We start from the raw sequence: 22847 nt of genomic DNA, 5'->3' as shown, positions 1-22847 counted from the left end.
CTTACGGTGGCTTCCCATGACTCTTGCCGTAGAGAGTCACAGTGTTGTACATTCTCCTCCCCTTGAGTGTGGACAGGACCTATGACTTGCTTCTAAGAATTTGGTGAGGGTGATAGGATGTCACTCCCATGATCAAGCTACCTTATATATGGCCCTGTCTTGTTAGGAGACACTCTAGAAACTTTCTTCCTTGCTGGCTTTGAACAACTAAGTAGCAATGTTGAAAGGCCCACATGGCAAGGAGCTGAGGACCTCCAGCCAAAAACTAGTAAGAAGCCAAGGCCCCCAGTCTTGCAAGTACAAGGAAATGAATTCTGTCAACAACGTGAATGAGTTTGGAAGCAGACCCTTCCCCAGATGAGCCTCTAGATGAGAACTCAGTACTTGCCAAAAATTTTCTTTTTTTTTTTTTTTTTTTTTTTTTTGAGACGGAGTCTCACTCTGTGGAGTGCAGTGGCGTAATCTCGGCTCACTGCAATCTCTGCCTCCTGGGTTCACACCATTCTCCTGCCTCAGCCTCTCCGAGTAGCTGGGACTACAGGTGCCCGCCACCATGCCTGGCTAATTTTTTTGTATTTTTAGTAGAGATGGGGTTTCACCGTGGTCTCGATCTCCTGACCTCGTGATCCGCCCGCCTCGGCCTCCCAAAGTGCTGGGATTACAAGCGTGAGCCACTGCGCCCGGCCTTTGATTATAACCCTGCAGAGTCCCAGCTAACCCATGCCTGGACTCTGGAGATAATAAATGTATGTTGTTTTAAGCTGCTAAGTTTGTGGTAATTTATTATGCAGAAATGGAAAACTAATACACATGTGCTCTGTGAATTTTAAAAGTGTATCTTTAATTATATTAATTTCTTATAAATTTCATGAAAGTATATATTGTTTAGTGGGAAATTTAAGATCTAACATTAAATTAGAAATATTTGTTAAGCAACAGTAGGTTTATATAAATACATCCTTATAAAGACTACCAAGTAATTTTTTAAAAAACTAGAATTGTTTCCTATCTCAGTGAAAAAAAAGAGGAAAAAAATCCAACTAGAATGTTTAACATTCAAATGAGATTTTGCTTAAAATATAGTTACATTGGAATCCTACTATGTTCTTATCTAAGTTGTTATTAATGTTGCTCAAAATATATTACATTTCTCCTTCATACCAATTTAGGATCAGTTTAGTAGCCACACAAGAAGATCAACCATAATACTATTTGAATAGCCATGACTAGACCTGTATTTTTAAAAATAAAACTGCTGTTCACCAACTTAATCACCTAACTGATCCACAAAACATTTCTTCCAATGATTTGATTATTTACAAAATAAATCAGGGTTGTGTGGGTGAGGGACTATAAAACTACATATTGGGTACACTGTATACTGCTCAGGTGATGGATGCACTAAAATCTTAGACTTTACCATTATACACAACTCATCTATGTAACCAAAACCCACAGGTACCCCAAAAGCAATTAAAATTAAAAAAAAAAAAATCCAACTCAAAAGCTGTAGTCTGCCATTACTGAGAGTATTGAGGCTCTAAATGTAATTCTAAAAAGAGGAATTTCTAAAAATATTTTAAACATTACTAGAATAAGAACACAACTTCCCAGTTCCTCAAAAAGTTAAACAGAATTACCATATGAGCAAGCAATTCTACTTCTGGGTATATACCCAAGATAAATGAAAACATATGTCCACACAGAAATTTGCACATGAATATTTCTATCAGCATAATTCGTTATAGCCAAAAGGTGGAAACAACCCAATATTCAACAAGAGATGGGTGGATAAACTGTGGTATACACAAACAATGAAATTTTATTCAGACATAACAAGAAACCAAGTATGGATACGTGCCATAATTTCCATGGACCTCTAAAACATTGTGTTTCAACTGGGAATATACTCGTAACTTTACATAAGAAATATGATCTTGATCAAATTTTTAGAGTTCTCTCCTTCCACTATGTATGCTAGAACACCTCCTCAGTAAAAAAGCAAGAGAACCAAATTAAAAACTACTGGCCACAAAACTAGCACAGGTGGACCTCATTAATAAACTGATCATAATGGAGTAGCCAAAATGGCAGTGCTGTTTGTTCTAAATTTGAGGAGCTGGGATAGGATATCAACAATGTCTGTGGAATACACCATTAGCAGGTCTAAGCATATAGGCTATTATCACTATTTAAAGTTTTCTTTTAAAGGAAGTTTAAAGGAAAGACAACCTACTATCAGTGATATCAGCTGTGCATAACCAACCAATGCCTACAAATAAACGTGCAGATCAGTAAATGCTAACAAAATGCCCAAAATATTCTGTGGACTTCTTCCCTCTGGCAAGGATCTTGCTCAAAGTCATTTTAAAAAATTAATGTGTGTCCAACTTATCTTTACTTTCTATCACTGCCATTAAATGTTCTCTAAACCTTTCAATAGCCATTTTCTACATGACTTAGGTCAGACAGGAGACCAAGCAAGATTGTGAGGCAGCCACATCCATCATCAGTATTAAAATTCATGACTTAATAGTTGTGGGAAATGACATCTTCCTATATGAAAGAAAAATGGTGTATTATATGCATATGAATAATTCAGCCTCTATCACATTGCAAGTTTAATGGAAACACTTACTTCTTTGAGAGCAGCTGGGATTTTTTTCTGTTTCCTCCCTGATGGAATACTATGTAAGACTGATGATAAGGCACTTGAAGGAGATTTGTGATTTCCAGGAGATCCAATCCTAGGGGAGTGCTGATGATCTAGAACAAATCAGGCACACTTATGTAGGCAATGCTCAGCATTTTGCAATTCAATTTCATTCAAATCCATAAACACTGTTGCATAAAATATCCATGGAAGGGCACTAAGAAACAACATTGATAACTTCTGGAAAAGGACAATGGATGGCTGGGAGTTGAGTGGAAGGAAGACTTTCTACTATCTATGGTTTTATACTTTTTGAACTTTATGTGAAAGGATTACTCTTGTGTGCCTTTAGAATTATGAAACATGTGACTATACTACCAACTTTAAAAAAAATCCAAAAAACCTTCCCTACTGACGTAAACCCCAAAGAACCCTGGTATTGTTAAGTGTCTAGATACTAGACCAGCTACAATGAACAAAGCAGTTTTAAAAAGGGGGCTATCGGACATGGATGAAGAAGTAATGAATTCTGATTGCAGAGGGTTCAGGGAAAGCTGAGAAGATAATAAGATAAAAGTTGGCCATGAAGGAATAAGTAGGAATTTGCCAGGTTAAAACAAGCAGGAGGAACACTGTGCACTAAGAGGTCAGCGTGAGCGAAGGCAGAGTGGTATGAAATTAAATCATCTATCTGGAAAATAATGAGGCCAGATTAAAAAAGGGGCTGGTTTGAAGGAAACTGGACTGTTGTTTATATGTTTTAGGCTGGGGAGTGACATGAGCAGATGAAATTTGGAAAAATAGATTATATCTGGCAGTACTAAGGAGAAAGGACTAACAGCAAGAAAACTTGTTAGGAAATTATTATAGTTGTCTAGATGAGAGATAACAAAGGCCTTATTAGGGCTGGGATGGAGAAATCAAGACAAAGATTTTTGATGATAAAATTGACAAGAGTTATTGACCAAATGGGTATAGGTGATGAGGAAGGAGAATTCAAAGATGAATTTTGAATGTTTGCAGCTTATACCATACACCCAGACTAAAGAGAGGAACATAAAGGAAGAGATGGATGGGTCTTCTTGGAAAATGTATACAGACAATAATAAATTATTCATCTAGAAATATGTGGACTCTGAAATATCACGTCATCCACTTAGAAATTCCTCCTTGCTAATGAAAAGCTATCCTTCAGGGAAATGAAGAACAGACTTTTAAAAATTTAGATCCTGGCCAGGCACAGTGGCCTATGCCTGTAATCCCAGCACTTTGGGATGCTGAGGCAGGTGGATCATTTGAGGTCAGGAGTTCGAGACCAGCTTGGCCAACATGGTGAGACCCCCATCTCTACTAAAATACAAAAATTAACTGGGCGTGGTCACGCGTGCCTATAATCCCACCTACTCGGGAGGCTGAGGTAGGAGAATCGCTTGAACCCGAGACGCAGAGGTTGCAGATTGCATCACTGTACTCCAGCCTGGGCAACAGTGCAAGACCCCATCTCAAAAAATACATATAAATAAAATTTAGATCCTACAGGTTTCAGGAATTTAACTAAAAATCTCCTCCTGCCATCCTGGCTAACACGGTGAAACCCCGTCTCTACTAAAAATACAAAAAATTAGCCGGGCGAGGTGGCGGGTGCCTGTAGTCCCAGCTATAGTCCCAGCTACGTGGGAGGCTGAGGCAGGAGAATGGTGTGAACCCCGGGGGGGCGGAGCCTGCAGTGAGCCAAGATCCCGCCACTGCACTCCAGCCTGGGTGAAAGAGCGAGACTCCGTCTCCAAAAAAAAAAAAAAAAAAAAAAAATCTCCTCCCAAAACATAGACCTGAGCAGTCCTGCTAAGCTGCATTCATTTTACTGGAGGATACCTGTAAATAATGAGCAGGGAAATAGTATCATTTTTGTGTTTGGTCAAAAAGCTGCACATTCAGATGTACATTAAGATCTCACTAAATCAGATTAACTGACTAGAATTAAGCTAATGAAGTGCCACCTAAGTAAAGAGAATTACTCTACATATAGATAAAATGATTTGTAATGAGCACGCTATCGTGTGAAACTATAAACTTCAAAATTACTTGAAAGTTAAAGTTTCCTTTTACTGTTTTAAGTGTTTTACACTGTAATTACATTTCTACAGTTTTCTTAGCAAAACCTTTTACACAGACTGAAACCAAATTTCAGCCCAACCTCTCCCAGAATTACAACAAAATATGAATTAAGAAAGCTTACTACAAATTTGGAGATAAGTATCAACAATCATATTGCTAATGTACCGAAGGTGTTTCTGTCAGAAGGTTGTGTGAAAGCATCTGGGGAATAAAGGAATTTTTGGTTAAATCTTTACTTATATATTACCTAATTTCTGCAGTTCTTGGAAACAGTGTTCACATACTCTTGCTGGTTGATTTTTCAGGTAATCTAAGCCATACTTATTAGATGAACAAGCTTGGCATACAATCTGAAAACACATTGGAATTATTTCATTAATTTCATTACAATAACTTGTGTTTCTAAACCATAAAGTATGTTATAATTTACAGTGCTATCCACTTTTCAAAACAGTTTCAGAGTCACTGAGGCTCACTTCGTCTCAATAATAACTCTATGGAGTTCAGGCATATAGTGAACTAATGCATAGTACCACACTTGAAAGATGAAGGGGCCACAGATGATTACTTACAGAGGGCTGACTACATAAAATAATAAAGTAAAGGAGTTAATATATGCAAAATGCTTAGAACAGTACCTGGCATGCAAAAAGGCCTGTGAGGTATACTGATCACCATCATTGTCATCATCGTAATCATCACTGCTGCAGCAACGACCACGTCTCTGCACCTCTACCAAGTTTTTGGGCTCCATACTAAATGCTCTCTAAATACAACCTTATTTAATCTTTAGAGTAATTCTCTGATGTCATTGTTTCTACACCCATTTTACTAATGAGATCATGAAGGCTTAGAAGCATCACTAGGGATAACTTCAACACTGAACATTCCCCCTACTGAATACTATAGATACTTAGTACTAGAGAGATGCAGTTTAAATAATAGCTGTAAATGTGAGGGCCTGTTTAATTGTGGATTTGTTAGATTTTGTTTTTGAATCAGTTATTTATTACTGATGTTCTAAAGTAACTCTGAAGTCGGAGGGTGGAAGTTCACTAAGAAGATTGCTCCCGCCCCTAAATATTTAGAGAAAACACCATTTATGTTTTCTACTATTAACATAATAATAATTATTGTTATTCTTGAACTATAACGGTTTATGAGGGGAAATACACTTCCTCACTATGTACAGCCTGGAGACAGTAAAGACCACAATGGAGATGGGTGTTATCATTGCCAACCTTTCCACAGGCCCGGCAGTGGTGTCGTCTCCAAGTGAGAGTAAATTCGCTTGTGCAGATCATACACATTGTGGCTCTGGTATCAGGAATCCAGATAGGAGCCTTCGATCCAAGAGGACTAACTTCCTCTTTATTTTCTGAGTCTGCCTGTGGAAGAAGAACAACTTCTGATTATCTCCATGCACACTGCCTGCCTTTTTATTCGGCAGTGGCATCTCACACTACCAAGATGGGGATGAGGACCAGGCGCAGCAGCTCACGCCTGTAATCCCAGCATTTTGGGAGGCTGAGTCAGGCGGATCACATGAGGTACAGAGTTTGCGACCAGCCTGGCCAACATAGTGAAACCCTGTCTCTACTAAAAATACAAAAATTAGCCAGGTGTGGTGGCAGGTGCCTGTGATCCCAGCTACTCAGGAGGCTGAGGCAAGAGAATTACTTGAACCTGGGAGGCAGAGGTTACAATGAGCCGAGATTGCGCCACTGCACTCCAGCCTGGGCAACAAAGTGGGACTCTGTCTCAAAAAACAAACAAGAAAAAAAGATGAGGATAAACTATGGGCTATTGGCTGGGCGTGGTGGCTCACGCCTGTAATCCCAGCACTTTGAGAGGCCAAGGCGGGCAGATCACAAGGTCAAGAGATCAAGACCATCCTGGCCAACATGGTGAAAACCCATCTCTACTAAAAATACAAAAATTAGCTGGGCGTAGGCCAGGCGCGGTGGCTCACGCTTGTAATCCCAGCACTTTGGGAGGCCGAGGCGGGTGGATCACGAGGTCAGGAGATTGAGACCACGGTGAAACCCCGCCTCTACTAAAAATAGACGGTGAAACCCCGTCTCTACTAAAAAATTAGCCGGTCGTGGTGGCGGGCGCCTGTAGTCCCAGCTACTCGGAGAGGCTGAGGCAGGAGAATGGCGTGAACCCGGGAGGCGGAGCTTGCAGTGAGCCGAGATCGCGCCACTGCACTCCAGCCTGGGTGACAGAGCGAGACTCCGTCTCAAAAAAAAAAAAAAAATTAGCTGGGCGTGGTGGCACGTGCCTGTAGTCCCAGCTACGCGGGAGGCTGAGGCAGGAGAATTGCTTGAATCCAGGAGGCAGAGGTTGCAGTGAGCCAAGATCGCACCACTGCACTCCAGCCTGGCGACAGAGTAAGACTCCGTCTCAACAAAAAAAAAAAAAAAAAAAAAAAATATGGGCTATTGGCCAGGCACAGTGGCTCACGCCTGTAATCTCAGCACTTTGGAAGGCCGAGGCAGGCGGAAAACCTGAGGTCAGGAGTTTGAGACCAGCCTGGCCAACATGGTGAAACCCCAACTATACTAAAAATACAAAATTAGCCAGGCATGGTGGCACATGCCTGTAATCTCAGCTGCTAGGGAGGCTGAGGCAGGAGAACCACTTGAACCCAGGAGGCAGAGGTTGCAGTAAGCTGAGATCGCACCATTGCACTCCAGCCTGGGCAACAAGAGCGAAATTCCGTCTCAAAAAAAAAAAAAAAGAAAAGAAAAGAAATATGGGCTATTATATTTTTCATGTGCTCAGAATACTAAGTTTAGCTACAATCTAAAAATTTTCTAATGCAAAATTAACTTAAAAAGATGCCTGTGGTAGTGGGATGGCAGCTGATTAGTTTCTGCCTTAAACTATTTCGTATTTTCTAAATTTCCTACAATGAAGTTTTATAGCTGGGAAAATACATGAATATGCTTTATGCTATCACATACTTGCAGTGAGACATTAATAGGAGGATAAACTTTCAGTGCTGAAATGAGACATTAATCTGTAGAGTAACTCTCTGATGTCCAGTCCAATCATTTTCTGAAACACATGTTGCTTTCCTAAACCCCTGTGAAATGTTTAAGGTAAAAACTTTGAAATGCACTGGAAAAAAAAAAAAAAGGAGAAGACAATACCTCATCAAGACTCCTACTAGGACAGAAGGTGATTCTTTTCTTGGCATACTCTTCTATTGCCCTGGAAATCGCTTCTAGCCATTCATCCCTTTCTGTGGCAGAACTGTTGGGGGCAAAAGTTTTCATCAACCAGATGTCAGCTTTTGTTCTTTTCCTTTTTCTTCTTTTCCTTCTCCCATGGCAACAGATCCCACCACCCTCCAACAATACTAGTCAAAAAAGCAGCAACTCTGAGGTTTAGTGAACAGATCATCAGAACAGACAACAGAGAACCCATGATGGCATTTTAGCAACGCTTATTTTTTCTTTCCAAAAGTTCTGCTTTATATTAAATAGCCTTTGAACTCTCCTAATGAAAATATTTTTGGTTTGGTTTAAAGGATAATTGTACAATTAATAATTATGATTATTTATATAGCCAAGGAGTTTCTTAAGACATCATCCTAGAATTTAAAAAGATTCCAATAAGTCAAGTTTCAAATTCCAATTTATAGCATAGAATACTAAATATCTTTAGATTACTAAGGGTCACTAAAAATTTCTACGAAGGGCACTGGGGTGAAGGGAACATATTTTTTTTGTATTAGAAAGCAGATGTTGACAACGCGGTTCACACGGTAAAGGCTGCAGTTTTTGTTAGGGCTTCTCTACCTATTTCACCCACCAAGTTCTCTGTCCCTACCCAGCTCATCAGGAGATATCTTTAATTCAGCGCTAGATGGGAATGGGCCAAATAGGGGCAAGCTTGGTCAGACAAGGGTATTTTTTTTTCTCTGTTTTTCCAGCCATGCCTCTTTCCCAAAACCATGTTAACTCCAAATCATTACTGGTATCCGCCTACTTATGAAACCACTGTTTAAATTTTGTTTTGTATATTTAAAATTGAGAGGCACATGTTAGGTATTATAAATAAAAATAAACATATAAATCTATACATACACAGTAGAGAAAGAGCAGAAAAGAGGCAGAGGGAATGAGAGAAAGACTTTAATAAATAATTAAAACTCCATCATAATAAAACAAAATTCATCAGAATGGGATTGTGACTGTGTTAAAAAAAAAAAAGTCTGTAGCTTAATTTAGAGAGGCATTTTGAGGTATACAGAAGTAAAATCAGCGGGGTGTGGTGGCTCACGCCTATAATCCCAACGCTTTGGGAGGCTAAGGTGGGTGGATCATTTGAGTTCAGGAGTTCGAGATCAGCGTGGCCAACATAGTGAAACCCTGTCTCTACTAAAAATACAAAAATTAGCCGGGCATAGTGGTGCATGCCTGTAATCCCAGCTACTCAGGAGGCTGAGGCAGGAGAATTGCTTGAACCAAGGAGGTGGAGGTTGTAGTGAGCCGAGATAGTGCCACTGCACTCCAGCCTGGGTGACAGAGCAAGACACTGTCTCCAAAAAAAAAAAAAGAGCAGAAGTAAAATGACCTGATATCTGCAATTTGTTTTAAAATAGAAAATTATGAAACAGGAAAATCAGTGGCAAAATCTTGATGATTATTTTTAGTTTGGGTGCCTGAATATGCAGTTTCTGGCATTATTTGCCCTAACTTTAAGTATATTTGAACTCTTAAAGGGTGTTTCTAAAATAAAAAATTCCAACATTAATAATGGTACACATATAGGCCGGGCGTGGTGGCTCACGCTTGTAATCCCAGCACTTTTGGGAGGCTGAGGCGGGCGGATCACGAGGTCAGGAGATCGAGACCATGGTGAAAGCCCGTCTCTACTAAAAATACAAAAAATTAGCTGGGCGTGGTGGCGGGCGCCTGTAGTCCCAGCTACTTGGAGAGGCTGAGGCAGGAGAATGGTGTGAACCCGGGAGGCGGAGCTTGCAGTGAGCCAAGATCGTGTCACTGCACTCCAGCCTGGGCAACAGAGCGAGACTCCGTCTCCAAAAAAAAAATAATGGTACATATAGACATATGTTGCTGTATTTTAGAGAACCCAGGGCAGGTCAAGAATAGAAACCACTCACCTTCCCTACAATCATCATTCTCAGAAAGCACCTCCCTAATCCATGGCTTGAGTGCCATTTAGAATGTTCATTTATGTGGATTAAAAAAGGTAGAAATCCACTTTACAAATAAAATTTTAAATCAATTTCTCAAATTTTCATTATATATGAAGAACAACAAAAAAGAAATAACCTCTTTCTCTCTAAACCAAACAAAACCCTGCCTTATTTACCGCTACTATTCTAGCATTACTGCCAAAACGAGATGCCATTTAACAGTTACTACGTCAGCCAACTCTGCTAAATGCTTAGCAAATGTCACCATGTCTCACCCTCAGAGCTTCCCCATGGAATATACATTGGATCTTACACTCCCTGCCCCCAACTACAACATCATTACCCACCTTCACCATTTACAGGTAAGGAAACTGAGAATTAGTAATGTTTGATAATTTGCTTTATAGACAACAGACTAAGTGATGAGCTGGTATTAAACCCAAGTGTAGTTAAGGACTGGACCTCTCACCACCAGGTCATTGCTAGCCTCTGCTCATGTTCTCTGCAGAACTACATGATGAGAATACATGCTCAGGGTTCCAAGCAAACATTCATAACACATTACCATCTCTCTCCCCCTCCCCGGCCCCTCACCAAAAGAGTAACAGAAAGCAGAGAGGCAGATGGTAAATTTGAGAATTGCTGTTGGATTCTTCTGGAGCCCGGGGAGCATGTGGAATGTGATTCAACTGTGCAAATCATGTCACATATGCTGTTCTTTCATTTAATCATTCCTGGCTCTCTCCTGTGTAGGGTTCTGCCAAGACAATGTTTACCAGCTCTTGATAACACATTTCTCACAGACCACACACATTTGCCCGCAGCATCCAGTGGAGATATTCTAGTCTCCTTTTGTAACATGATTAGCAGAAGAATCAACATCTTCCTCAAACTGAAAAATTGTTAAGTCAAGTATTATTTTCTTTATAGAATGTGTATAGTACAAGAAAGCAAATGTGTGTCAAGTAAGTACCACTTTCCCAATGAGTGGGATGAATCGCCAAGGGTTAAAAACATGGCTGGGCGTGGTGGCTCATGCCTGTAATCCCAGCACTTTGGGAGGCCGAGGAGGGTGGATCACCTGAGGTACGCAGTTCAAGACCAGCCTGGCCAACATGTCAAAACCCCGTCTCTACTAAAAATACAAAAATTAGCCAGGCATGGTGGTGTGCACCTGTAGTCATTGCTACTCAGGAGGCTGAGGCAGGAGAATCACCTGAACCTGGGAGGTGTTGGTTGCAGTGAGCTAAGATCATGCCACTGCACTCCAGCCTGGGCAACAAAGTGAGACTCTGTCTCAAAAAAAAAAAAAAAAAAAAAAAATTAAAAACCCTTCAGTAGAAAGGATTTGGGGTTGTTAGACCATGCCACACCATTTACTACTTGGACTAACTGCAGGATGCTTCTCTGAGGTTCAAAGGCCACATCACTTTGATTTGTGAGTAACACTGTGAGTAACATTCACTGGGAGCCTACTAAGCCAGGACCTAAGCCAAGAACTGGGCACACAAAATATACCTCACTTGTAAGGATGCACACTGAATTGAGGTGAAACGCAATTAACATATGATATGACAAATGTAGATACATAACACAGAAGTAGTAAATTACCTTATGTAAGTAGCAAGGATGGCTTTGCAAAGGTGATGACAAAGTTAGGACTTAAAGAGTTACAGGAGTTTGGCAGGGAACTCTCTGTGTACCCTCATTCAGTCTGCCAGCTGTGGTCATCTCTAAGCTGATGGTGCCCAAATATATGCCTCTGGCCCCAACTTCCCTCTGAAATCCAGATCCTTACAGAAACTGCCCCTTGATGGCTGCATTTGGATGTTGCATAGGCACCTTACATTCCATATGCACACCTGAAACTCAACTCCCAATTTCTCCCCTAAAGCTGCTCCTCTCCCAGTGCTCCCTGTCACAGTGCATGGCACCACCTCCCAATTCATAGTATATGCTGGAGTCTCCTCTGAAGAACTCCTCTTATACCCTGTGTCCAATCAGTCCCCTCCTTTAGGCCACCTCCCAAACCATATTCCATGCAGCAGCCAGATACTCTTTAAAAAATGCCAATCTGATCACATCATTCCCTTGTATAAGCCTTTCCGTGGCTTCCTGTGGCTCTTAGGCTAAAGACCAAATCCCACAAGATGGTTCTGCACCATCTAAGTCACCTGTCCCTCCAGGCTTATCCTGGGTCATTCTCCTCCTCATTCTTGAGCTCATGCCACACTGGCTTCCAATTCTCTGAATATGTCATGCCCCTTCTCACCTAAGGACCTTTGTACACAGTGCTCCTAATGACCAGGAGGCTCTTCCTTTTTCCTCTTTGCCCCTCTGACTCCTACTTATCTTTCCTAAGTCAATATAAACAGCAGGGTTTGTAGGAAAGAGGCTGCCCTCTCACCCCCATTGTAGTTTAAGGTCCTTTGCTTTACAGCCTCCTGCCCCGGTACTTTTTCTGTGCATCATTTAATCACCACAATACTTAATTGTCTTAATATTTGCTAAGTGCCTGTCCTCCTCCATGGAATGTCAGCTCAGTGAAGGAAGGGCCCTTTTAATTTTTTTTTTTTTTGAGATGGAGTCTTGCTCTGTTGCCCAGGCTGGAGTGTAGTGGTGCGATCTCGGCTCACCGTAACTTCTGCCTCCCAAGTTCAAGCAATTCTCCTGCCTCAGCCTCCCGAGTAGCTAGGATTACAGGCGTGTGCCATTATGCCCAGCTAATTTTTATATTTTTAATATAAAATATTAAATGGGGTTTCACCATGTTGGCCAGGCTGGTCTTGAACTCCTGACCTCAAGTGGTCCGCCTGCCTTGGCCTCTCAAAGTGTTGGGATTATAGGCGTGAACCACTGCACCTGACTTGACCCTTTTAATTTTTAATCCACTGTGTCCCGATGCCCAACACAATGCCTGGCCCAAGGTAGAGGCTCCATATTCCTTACTGAACAAAGGGATGAACCGCAGGTGGAGGTAACACCTGTGGAAGGCAGACGGCTGTGGAGTTGGCTGGCATGCATGGAGTCACACGCAGATCCGTGCTGATGGAGCATGCAGTATGTTGGTGGGAGGGGATGGAGGGACTGAATAGGGATGAGGCCTCCTTACCCCCTTTAATATGGGATGCAGTACCTGCCTAACTGGTTGGAGGAATTTGGAAGGAGAGCATGGCATACGATGACATTCAACATGCCTTAGCTCTCTTTCCCTCGTGCCAGCTTGATCCTCCCTTGGAAATTTATTTTTCCTTTATTGGGAACTTTCCAGTTCAATGATTTCCCCTGCAGAGCCCACATTCAGCCCATTAGTAATCCTATTGGGCTTTTTCTGATTCATACCATTGTTCATCACTTTAACCCAAGACACACTATCATCTACTGCGCACTCACTATCTGGCTGCCCAACTTCTACTCTAGTCTCCTGATGGTCTGTCTTCTACAAAGAAGCCGGTGTGATCTTTCACAAACATAAATTAGATATTATCACTTAGCTGAAAACTCTTAAAAATCCAGTGACCTTACTATGGGTGGCCCCTAGCTCTTGCCCCCAAACTGTAACTCACATTTAATCTCCCCTGGTACTAGGGGAGTACTAGGCTCTCCCTGGAGTACTAGGCTCTACCTATATTGGACTTCTTGCTGTTTCTTTAACATACTACACCCTTTCCTGCCTCCCTGGTATGTCTTTTGTTCTTGCTGTTCCTTCCATCTGGGATTTGTTTCTGGTCTCTGATGCTCCTCAGAGATAACTTTTCTGATCCCTCCGCCCCACCACCCCATAAAAGTTCTTGACCTCATCACTTTCTATCTGCTCAGCCTACTTTATTCTTCTTTATAACACTGAATACTCCAAATTATTTATATGTGCATATATATAAATAAACCTGATTATTGTGTATCTCCCACTTTAGAATAAAAGCTTATCCTTAAGGGTAGGGATTGCACACCCCCAGCTCCTGGACAGGGTAAGTGATGCCCAGTAAACATTTGTTAATGGTTGATAGTAGACAATCTCCTTCCCTAATAGTTCTCCATATGCCAGTCTCCAAACAATGACTTTCTCTCATCACTAAAGTTAGTTTGACTCAGCAGTGATTGCTCTCAGTTGTCACTGCTTATCACTGAGGCCAGGACTACTAACAAAAAGACAAACAGGATTGCCCAGACCAGCTGGCTGCTTGCTGCCGTGGCTACACTGTCTCGCCCACCCATGTCATTACTGCTGCCATCCACAGAGGGCTGCTTCTTGGGGACAAGGCTCCCAACTTTGAGGCTAATCGCACTGTTGGCTGTATCTGTTCCCACGACTTTCTAGGAGACTCCTGTGGCATTCTTTTTTCCCACCCTTGGGACTCTACATCAGTGTGAACCATGGAGCTTGGCAGAGCTGCAAAGCTGGCACCAGAATTCACCAAGAGCAATGTGAAGTTGATTGCCCTTGCAACAGACAGTGCTAAGGACCATCTTGCCTGGAGCAAGGATACCAATGCTTACAATAGTGATGAGCCAACAGAAAAATGCCCCTTTCCCAACAATGATGGTAAGGATCAGGATCTTGCCGTCTTGTTGGGCATGCTGGATCCTCCCGAGATGGAAGAAAAGGGAAAGGTTGTGAGAGCTTGTGGTGTTTATTTTTGCTCCTGACAAGAAACTGAAGCTGTCTACCCAGCTACTACTGGCAGGAACTTGGATGAAATTCATGGGGTAGTTATCTCTCTCCAGCTGACATCGGAAGAGAGGGTTGCCACCCTGATTGATAAGAAGAATGGAAACAGTTATGTTGCTGGGCATGGTGGCTCACGGCTGTAATCCCAGCACTTTGGGAGGCCAAGGCGAGCGAATCACTTGAGGTCATGAGTTCAAGACCAGCCTGGCCAACACGGTGAAACCCCGTCTCTACTAAAAATACACACAAAAAAATTAGCCGGGCATGGTGGCGCACGCCTGTAGTCCCACTGACTCGGAAGGCTAGGGCAGAGGAATTGCTCGAACCCAGGAGGTGGAGGTTGCAGTGAGCCAAGATCGCGTCACTGCACTCCTGGGCGACAGAGCGAGACTCTGTCACAAAAAAGAGAAAAAAAGTTACAGAAATATAAATCTTGATCAGAGCTGTTCATTACACCTATCTGGTACTGATCTGGAAATCATGAACATCCAGCTATTTACCTAACAACCAAGGAAAGAAACATGTACTATAATTTCCTGAATTATTTAATCTTAATAAAATAGATTACTGTTTTTCACCAAGGCTCATTTTTACTTGGGAAATGGAAGTGCAATTAAAACTTGACTTTTCTATAGCCATTTCCACCTTGGAATTTTGAAAATAACTTCTTGATTTTAAGAACCAAGCTCAAGCACTCACTGGGAACATGATATACAGAGTCTTAATGTTCTTTGAACTTTCTTTCTTTTTTTTTTTTTTGAGATGCAACCTCACTCTGTTGCCAGATTGGAGTGCAGTGGTGTGATCTCGGCTCACTGCAACCTCCGCTTCCCAGGTTCAAGCGATTCTCCTGCCTCAGTCTCCTGAGTAGCTGGGATTACAGATATGCGCCACCACACCCGGCTAATTTTTGTATTTGTAGTAGAGACGGGGTTTCCCCACATTGGCCAGGATGGTCTCGATCTCCTGATTTCGTGATCCACCCGCCTTGGCCTCCCAAAGTGCTGGGATTACAGGCATAAGCCACCACACCCGGCCTTGTTCTTTGAACTTTTGTTCAAACTCCTCTATCCCTCAAAAACGAAAAAAGGGCTGAACGCAATCCTGTCTCTAGCACTTTGGGAGGCCGAGGTGGGTGGATCACCTGAGGTCAGGAGTTCAAGACCAGCCTGGCCAACATGGTGAAAGCTCATCTCTATTTTAAAATTTAAAAAGATGGCCAGACGTGGTGACTCATGCCTGTAATCCCAGCACTTTGGGAGGCTGAGGCGGGTGGATCACTTGAGGTCAGGAGTTCGAGACCAGCCTGGGCAACATGGTGAAACCCTGTCTCTACTAAAAACACAAAACTTAGCTAGGCGTGGTGGCGCATGCCTGTAGTCCCAGCTACTTGGGAGGCTGAGGCACAAGAATCATTTGAAGCCGGGAGGCAGGGGCTGCAGTCAGCCGAGATCGTGCCACTGCACTCCAGCCTGGGCGACAGAGCGTGACCCTGTCTCAAAAAAAAAAAAACAAAAACAAAAAACACAAAGGAAAAGAAAAGAAAGAAAAAAGTCACAATGCTAAGTGATTGAGAGTTTATCTGCACTCTCTAAATACTGGTATCTGGTGGATGCTTCAGGTACCCCCAAGAACTTTGCTTGTTCTGACTGATAGCTGCAAAGCATTTGACAAACCCTGGATACAGGTATTTGTCTTCTCCTGTCATCCTGTATGTCAGGCAGCAGTAGCCATTGCATTTCAGAGGAGTAGCACACCCCAGGATGACTCCTGTGGTCCTCTGATTTTGGGAAGTCAGACATTTGGTTTGAGTCCTTGACATTAATGGACATAAGCAAAATTATAAAGGTTGTCAGAAACACCTAGGTTCAAATCACAGCTCCACTGCTTACTACTCATGTAACCTTAGATGTGTTATTGAACCTCTCTGAGCCTCCATTTTTCTAATCTGGAAGATCAAGATAATACTCACCCCACAAAGTTATCATGGAACTTAAAAGAGAAAATAAATATAAAACAAAACATGAGCACTGTGACTGATGCAGAGTAATAAATGATTCTGGCCACTACTCCATCTGCTCCTAAGATCCTAGTTGATTTTAGCGGTATGGACAATTGGAAACAGACTGCCTGTTCAAATCCTGGCTTTGCTAATGTAGCTGAGTGGCTTTTCTCAGCATAGAATGGGTATAATAACAACAACTTGCCTTACAGGTTGCTGTGAAGATGAAACGAAGTACTACCCATAAAGTCTTTGTAACAGTGCCTGGCATACAGTAAGTGTTACAAAAGCATTTGCTTCTATTTTTATTAGGTCAAAAGTTAAGTCTGAGAAGAGAGTGTCTCATTATTTAGATTGTGCAGTGGAGCATGCTATGACTATTGGCATCCCTCCCTTCACCAGTCACACCTTCCCAAATACCCACTTCCACCACTCAGTCAGTAACTCAATAATGTATTTTTATGAGTCATAGAGTTTCAGGTTTCCTTAGCACTTGAATTACAGTATGGCAACATATTAAGTCACTGCAGGTTCCGGTCTGGGGCAAGGTGGTATCATAAATAACAATGGATTTCTTTTCCCTCCCTCCCTCCGTTCTTTCTGAGATGGAGTCTCACTCAGTCACCCAGGCTGGAGTGCAGTGGAGTGATCTCAGTTCACTGCAACCTCCACCACCTGGGTTCAAGTGATTCTCCTGCCTCAACCTCCCGAGTAGCTGGGATTACAGGCACATGCCACCATGTCCGGCTAATTTTTTTGGATTTTTAGTAGAGATGGGGTTTCACCATGTTGGCCAGGCTGGTCTCAAACTCCTGATCTCAGGTAATCCACCCGCCTTGGCCTCCCAAGGTGCTTGACTACAGGCCTGAGCTACTGCACCCAGACCATAACGATGGACTTAAAAGTAAAAGACTTCGATTTGCATCCTGGATGTGTCAAATATGAATCCGTTAAGACAGCAACTCCATTTTTCTGTAATTTAGTTTCCTAATTTTTAGAAGATTACACCTACCTCATAGGTTTGTTAGAAGCTTTAAGTGACACATACAAATTTCCTAATAACCTATAAAGCACTAGTTGTTCTTAAAAACAATTTGAAATAGTCACTTAAAAAATGATCAGCAAAGCACTTTCACCATTGTTATTCTATTCATAAGAACATTTTAATCTCTGTGCTTCTAGCATACTATTGCCTCTGCTCTCAGCCACTTCCTTGCATGGTAAATCAAGAGTAAAAATGCACGGTATTGGGAAAGAAGAAAAAGAAGAACAAAAAGTCAGTAGCTAATCTAAATGCAAAAAGTGTTGGCAACATCTGACCCTGTTATACTCACAAAAATCTATTTTTATATATTCTTAAAAATAGGCCAGGCACAGTGACTCACACCTGTGATCTCAGCACTTTGGGAGGCCAAGGCGGGAAGATTGCATTAGCTCAGGAGTTCAAGATCAGCCTGGGGAACATACGGAGACCCCATCTCTTAAAAAAAAATAATTTTTTTTTTGAGACAGAATCTCTCTCTGTCACCTAGGCTGGAGTGCAGTGGTGGGATCTTGGCTCGCTGCAACCTCCGCCTCCTGGGTTCAAGCAATTCTCCTGCCTCAGCCTCCTGAGTAGCTGGGACTACAGGTGCCTGCCACCATACTTGGCTAATTTTTGTATTGTTAGTAGAGATGGGGTTTAATCATGTTGGCTAGGCTGGTCTCAAACTCCTGACCTCAAGTGATCTGCCCAGCTCGGCCTCCCAAAGTGCTGGTATTACAGGGATAAGCCACCACACCTGACATACAAAAAAATATTTTTAAAGTTAGTCAGGTATGGTAGTGCATGCCTGTGGTCCCAGCTACTCAAGAGGCTGAGGTGGGAGAACTGCTTGGGCCATGGAGGTGGAGGCTGCAGTGAGCTGTGATTGTGCCACTGCATTCCAGCCTGGGTGACAGAGTGAGATGCTGTCTCAAAAAAAAAAAACCAAAAACCAAAAACCAAAATTTTCCCGACATTCCCTAGCAAGCAGACTCAGAATGAGAAAAAAAAAAGAAGAAGAAGAAGAAAAAAAAAATTTACCTGGCTGAGAGAATGAAGGAACGTTCTACACTTTCAATCTTTAATTCATTCTGATAGGCTTCTTGGGTAGGTTTTCTGACCTGGAAGAAAGCATAACAATTTGAGCCGACTCATCCTACTGAAAACCATATCAATGAGCTGAAGTTGTCCAATGGCCCTGCCTGCTGACATCCACAACCAACCTTCCTATCCAGCTTTCTCTACTGCTATTCTCCTTCATCTACTCTATGCTTCAGATGAATTGAAAAGCCCACACACCAACCCACCTTTCCCACCTCCAGGACTTTGCTCACAATATGCCCTCCACCTGGAATGCCTTTCCCTTATATCTCAGCGTGGTCAAATGTGACCTACACTTTAAGGTCCACTGGCTCTTCCTCCTCTTTCTCCTTCTTTCCTAGCTGCTCTCAAAAGCTGCAGGCCAGTCCCCACCATGACCATCAAACACTGCAAGTTCTTTATCTTCTGAATTCTCAAAACTGTAATTGTGCCTTTATAGTGATATTTATTACTGTCTACTTGATAGGTATTTATGTGTAGTGTACTATCTTCCCAACTAGTTGATAAGTCCCTGGGGGAGGAAAGACAGTAAGAATCATGCTTCAACTTATCTTCATATTTTCCACCAAACCCATTACTCTTTTGTTTATAGTAGTTCTCAATAAATATGCTATGAATAAATTAATGCATAAGTGAACAAACGACTACATGAATGAATAATCAAATGCATAAACAGGCAGGGCGCAGTGGCTCACGCCTGTAATCTCAGCACTTTGGGTGGCGATGGTGGGTGGATCACTTGAGGTCAGAACTTTGAGACCAGCCTGGCCGACATAGTGAAACCCCATCTCTATGAAAAATACAAAAATTAGCTGAGCCTGTAGTCCCATCTACTCAAGAGGCTGAGTCAGGAGAATCTCTCGAACTCGGGAGGCAGAGGTTGCAGTGAGCTGAGATCGCACCACTGCACTCTAGCCTGGGCAACAGAGTAAGACTCTGTCACAAAAAAACAAAACAAAACAAAATAAAACAAATGCATAAACAGTAACATATATAGACAGAAAAGTAAAGGATGTAAGAAAGATGTTTATCTTAGGGAATTTTCTCTAAATATATCATATATTTGTTGTTGTTGTTATTTTTAATAGAGATGGGGGTTTCACTATGTTGCCCAGGCTGGTCTCTAACTCTTGAGCTCAAGTTATTATCCTGCCTCGGCCTCCCAAAGTGCTGGGACTACAGGTGTGAGCCACTATGCCCAGCCTTTATTTGGGTTGTTTTTTTGTTGTTGTTTTTTTTTGAGATGGAGTCTCACTCTGTTGCTCCAGCTGGAGTGTAGTTGCACGATCTGGGCTCACTGAAACCTCCACCTCCCAGGTTCAAGCGATTCTCCTGCCTCAGCCTCCTGAGTAGCTGGGATTACAGGTGTGCGCCATCACGCCTGGCTAATTTTTTTTTTTGTGTGTGTATTTTTAGTAGAGATGGAGTTTCACCATGTTGGTCAGGCTGATCTCAAACTCCTGACCTTGTGATCCACTGGCCTCGGCCTCCTAAAGTGCTAGGATTATAGGTGTGTGAGCCACCGCACCCGACCTTATTTGAGTTTAAAAACAAATCACCTGGGTGGGCATGGTGGCTCACACCTATGTAACCCCAGCACTTTGGGAGGCCAAGGCAGGCTGATCACCTGAGGTCAGGAGTTCAAGACCAGCCTGCCAACATGGTGAAACCCGTCTCTACTGAAAATACAATAATTAGGCAGGCGTGGTGGTGGGTGCCTGTAGTCCCAGCTACTTAGGAGGCTGAGGCAGAAGAATCACTTGAACCCAGGAGGTGGAGGTTGCAGTCAGCCAAGATTGTACCACTGCACTCTAGCCTGGGTGACAGAATGAGACCCCATCTCAAACAAAACAAAACAAAACAAAACAAAACAAAACAAAAAAAAACAAAACACAAATCATCTAACAGATGTACAGACCTTCATTCCAGCCAGTGAGAGCATGTTGTTCAGTTTATACATCCCAGACTGCACTGGTGTTGTATACAGCAAGGCATCATTAAACTGAAAGTAGAAACATTTCAGGGTAGAAAGTAAAGAAACACATTACTGCCACAAAGATTTTGATAAGATACAAGATTAAAGGATAAATAATACCTCTTTGCTAATAGCTCTCTGAATAAAATACTTATATTCTGCTATATACACTAGAACTACCTAGAATTTTTTATTAGAATATAATTTAAAAGGCAATTTCTGGAAAACGTGCTTTATTTCCAAGTTCTGTAACAGATTTAATGTTTTTTGAATTCTAAATCCCACGAAGGTATTAGTCTGCCTAAACAAATGATTAGAACAATTTTCCAGGTTAGAAATGGAATAAATTCCAAAAAGAAATAATCTTCTGGTTATACATCATAACAGACTTTATTTCCCATACTTGAAATGCAATTAAGCGGTACGGCCAGTTCAAGAAGCTGGTGAGGCTGATATTTGAAGGTGCTAAGCTTATCTACCATGTATAAATGTCTCCTTTCCTTAAGCAACTATCCCTACCTCAGCCACATCAGAACTACACAAGTCCTCTTACCAGGAAAAACATTCGAGGTTGCATCACTTTCCGAGACAGCTTCATCAGAATTCCTTCTTTGAGAAAAACCTGATTCATCCAAACAAACGCCCATTTAGTCCTACCATCACAACACAACGACAATATAATTTCCTTTTCAACTTTCTTCCCCGAGAATTTTTTTCATGACAGACTGGGGAGCCACAGTTTCCTTGAGATTTTTTACAGTCATAGTTAATTTTAAACCCTTAAATCATTTAGGAATCGGACAAGCAAGCAGGGTTGGATAAATCCAGTATTGGCCCCTGGGATGCTGTATGGAGGGACACGTAATTGACTGAGCGTGTACTTGATCCTGAAGCATACCGAACATCCTGACAACTGCATTTTGTAGTTTTCCTGAATTCATTCCCTAGGCCACTTTTGTGCTATATGAGAAGGATCAAAATACCAATTTCCCCCCTCCCTTCATAATCTTCTCTTACATTAAAGATGTTAAATGAAATTGTCTTCAAAACTGTGTGAGGTTGCTGGTATTACACAATAAAACGATCCCATTAAATCAGATACTCTGTGGGGTCCCTTGCTGCTCCCCTAATTGAATTGGACTTACTTCATAAATGGGCTTATTCCTAATTGAATTGTCACAGTGACTTACATCATGAATGTTTTGAACAGATAAAGTGATCAAGACTGAATCAATGAAGAGTAACAAAAACAACCTATTTTTATAAAATGATAAACAGATACAGATGGTACCTAAATGCATCGTATTAAGTTTGCAAAAAGCAATGTAAAATGCTTACCCGACCAGGCTGCACAATTTCATGGTGTCCATTTAAGCTGTACTGAATTTGCATAAGTTTCTGAAAGTTGTCCTACAGAAAGACAATGGAAAGCATATGAAGGCCTGGGCTTTCAGGTTCAAGACCACACCAGCCACTGATAACAAGACACTTACTCCTTGCTTCATGGTGTCATTGGCATGGTTGGCTACCTCTATAACAACAGCAAGGGCATCTGAAATAGGCAGGAACAAAACGTGCATTTAGTAATTACAATGGAAACAAATAGTTTGCAACATTAAGCAATTCCAGGGGACAAGATAGCTAGTTTATAGCAACCAACCTCTGGAGGAGCTTATTGACTGTGAGTAGGCAGAAATATAAGGTTCAATGAAGGCAAAACCAAACCAAACCAAACACCACCACCACTACCAAAAACCTGGTCAAAACAATATTTAGGGAAATAATGAGCCAAAAGAAGACTCTAAAGAGACACTGTAGACCATGTTTACTAACAGTATGAATGTCAGGGTTGTTTTGTGCTGTGATTTGATTATCCTATTCAAGTTTACAAAGATAAGGATGGGATTTCACCTGGAAGATAAGGACCATCCCAGTATAAACTGTCTTGGGAGAAAAGGATCGTGAGGGAAAAGGATCTTGCTATAGGAAATAAAAACTACGAGAAATGACTAAGATCAGGTCTCAGTCTCTTAGTCTGATTCCAAGAGACATGAATTAGAAATGGGGGAAATGCCACATGGAAGCATCCTAGATCTTAGGAATTTGCAAGTGTCATTTTGTGAGCTGGGTTATTA

The 22847-nt window shown here is 41.8% G+C and overlaps 1 protein-coding gene and 1 pseudogene across 1 annotated transcript in view; one reads left to right on the top strand and one right to left on the bottom strand.

Annotated features, from left to right (window-relative positions):
* Window positions 1-22847, bottom strand: part of FGD6 (FYVE, RhoGEF and PH domain containing 6) — a 140287-nt gene that overhangs the window by 10572 nt on the left and 106868 nt on the right. Inside the window, exons 10-18 of the mRNA XM_030819830.1 lie at window positions 22206-22264; window positions 22051-22122; window positions 21266-21334; window positions 20656-20739; window positions 18678-18757; window positions 7927-8029; window positions 6010-6156; window positions 5016-5118; window positions 2639-2766 (exon numbers count right to left, since the gene is read on the bottom strand). Of these exons, the coding sequence (XP_030675690.1) occupies window positions 2639-2766; window positions 5016-5118; window positions 6010-6156; window positions 7927-8029; window positions 18678-18757; window positions 20656-20739; window positions 21266-21334; window positions 22051-22122; window positions 22206-22264 (845 nt within the window). The remainder of the gene's footprint in view (window positions 1-2638; window positions 2767-5015; window positions 5119-6009; window positions 6157-7926; window positions 8030-18677; window positions 18758-20655; window positions 20740-21265; window positions 21335-22050; window positions 22123-22205; window positions 22265-22847) is intronic.
* On the top strand, window positions 10208-14753 carry LOC105738315 (annotated as a pseudogene).

This window comes from Nomascus leucogenys, chromosome 10 (genome assembly GCF_006542625.1).
Source record: "Nomascus leucogenys isolate Asia chromosome 10, Asia_NLE_v1, whole genome shotgun sequence".
NCBI lineage: Eukaryota > Metazoa > Chordata > Mammalia > Primates > Hylobatidae > Nomascus > Nomascus leucogenys.
This window is presented reverse-complemented; position numbering and strand designations above follow the sequence as displayed.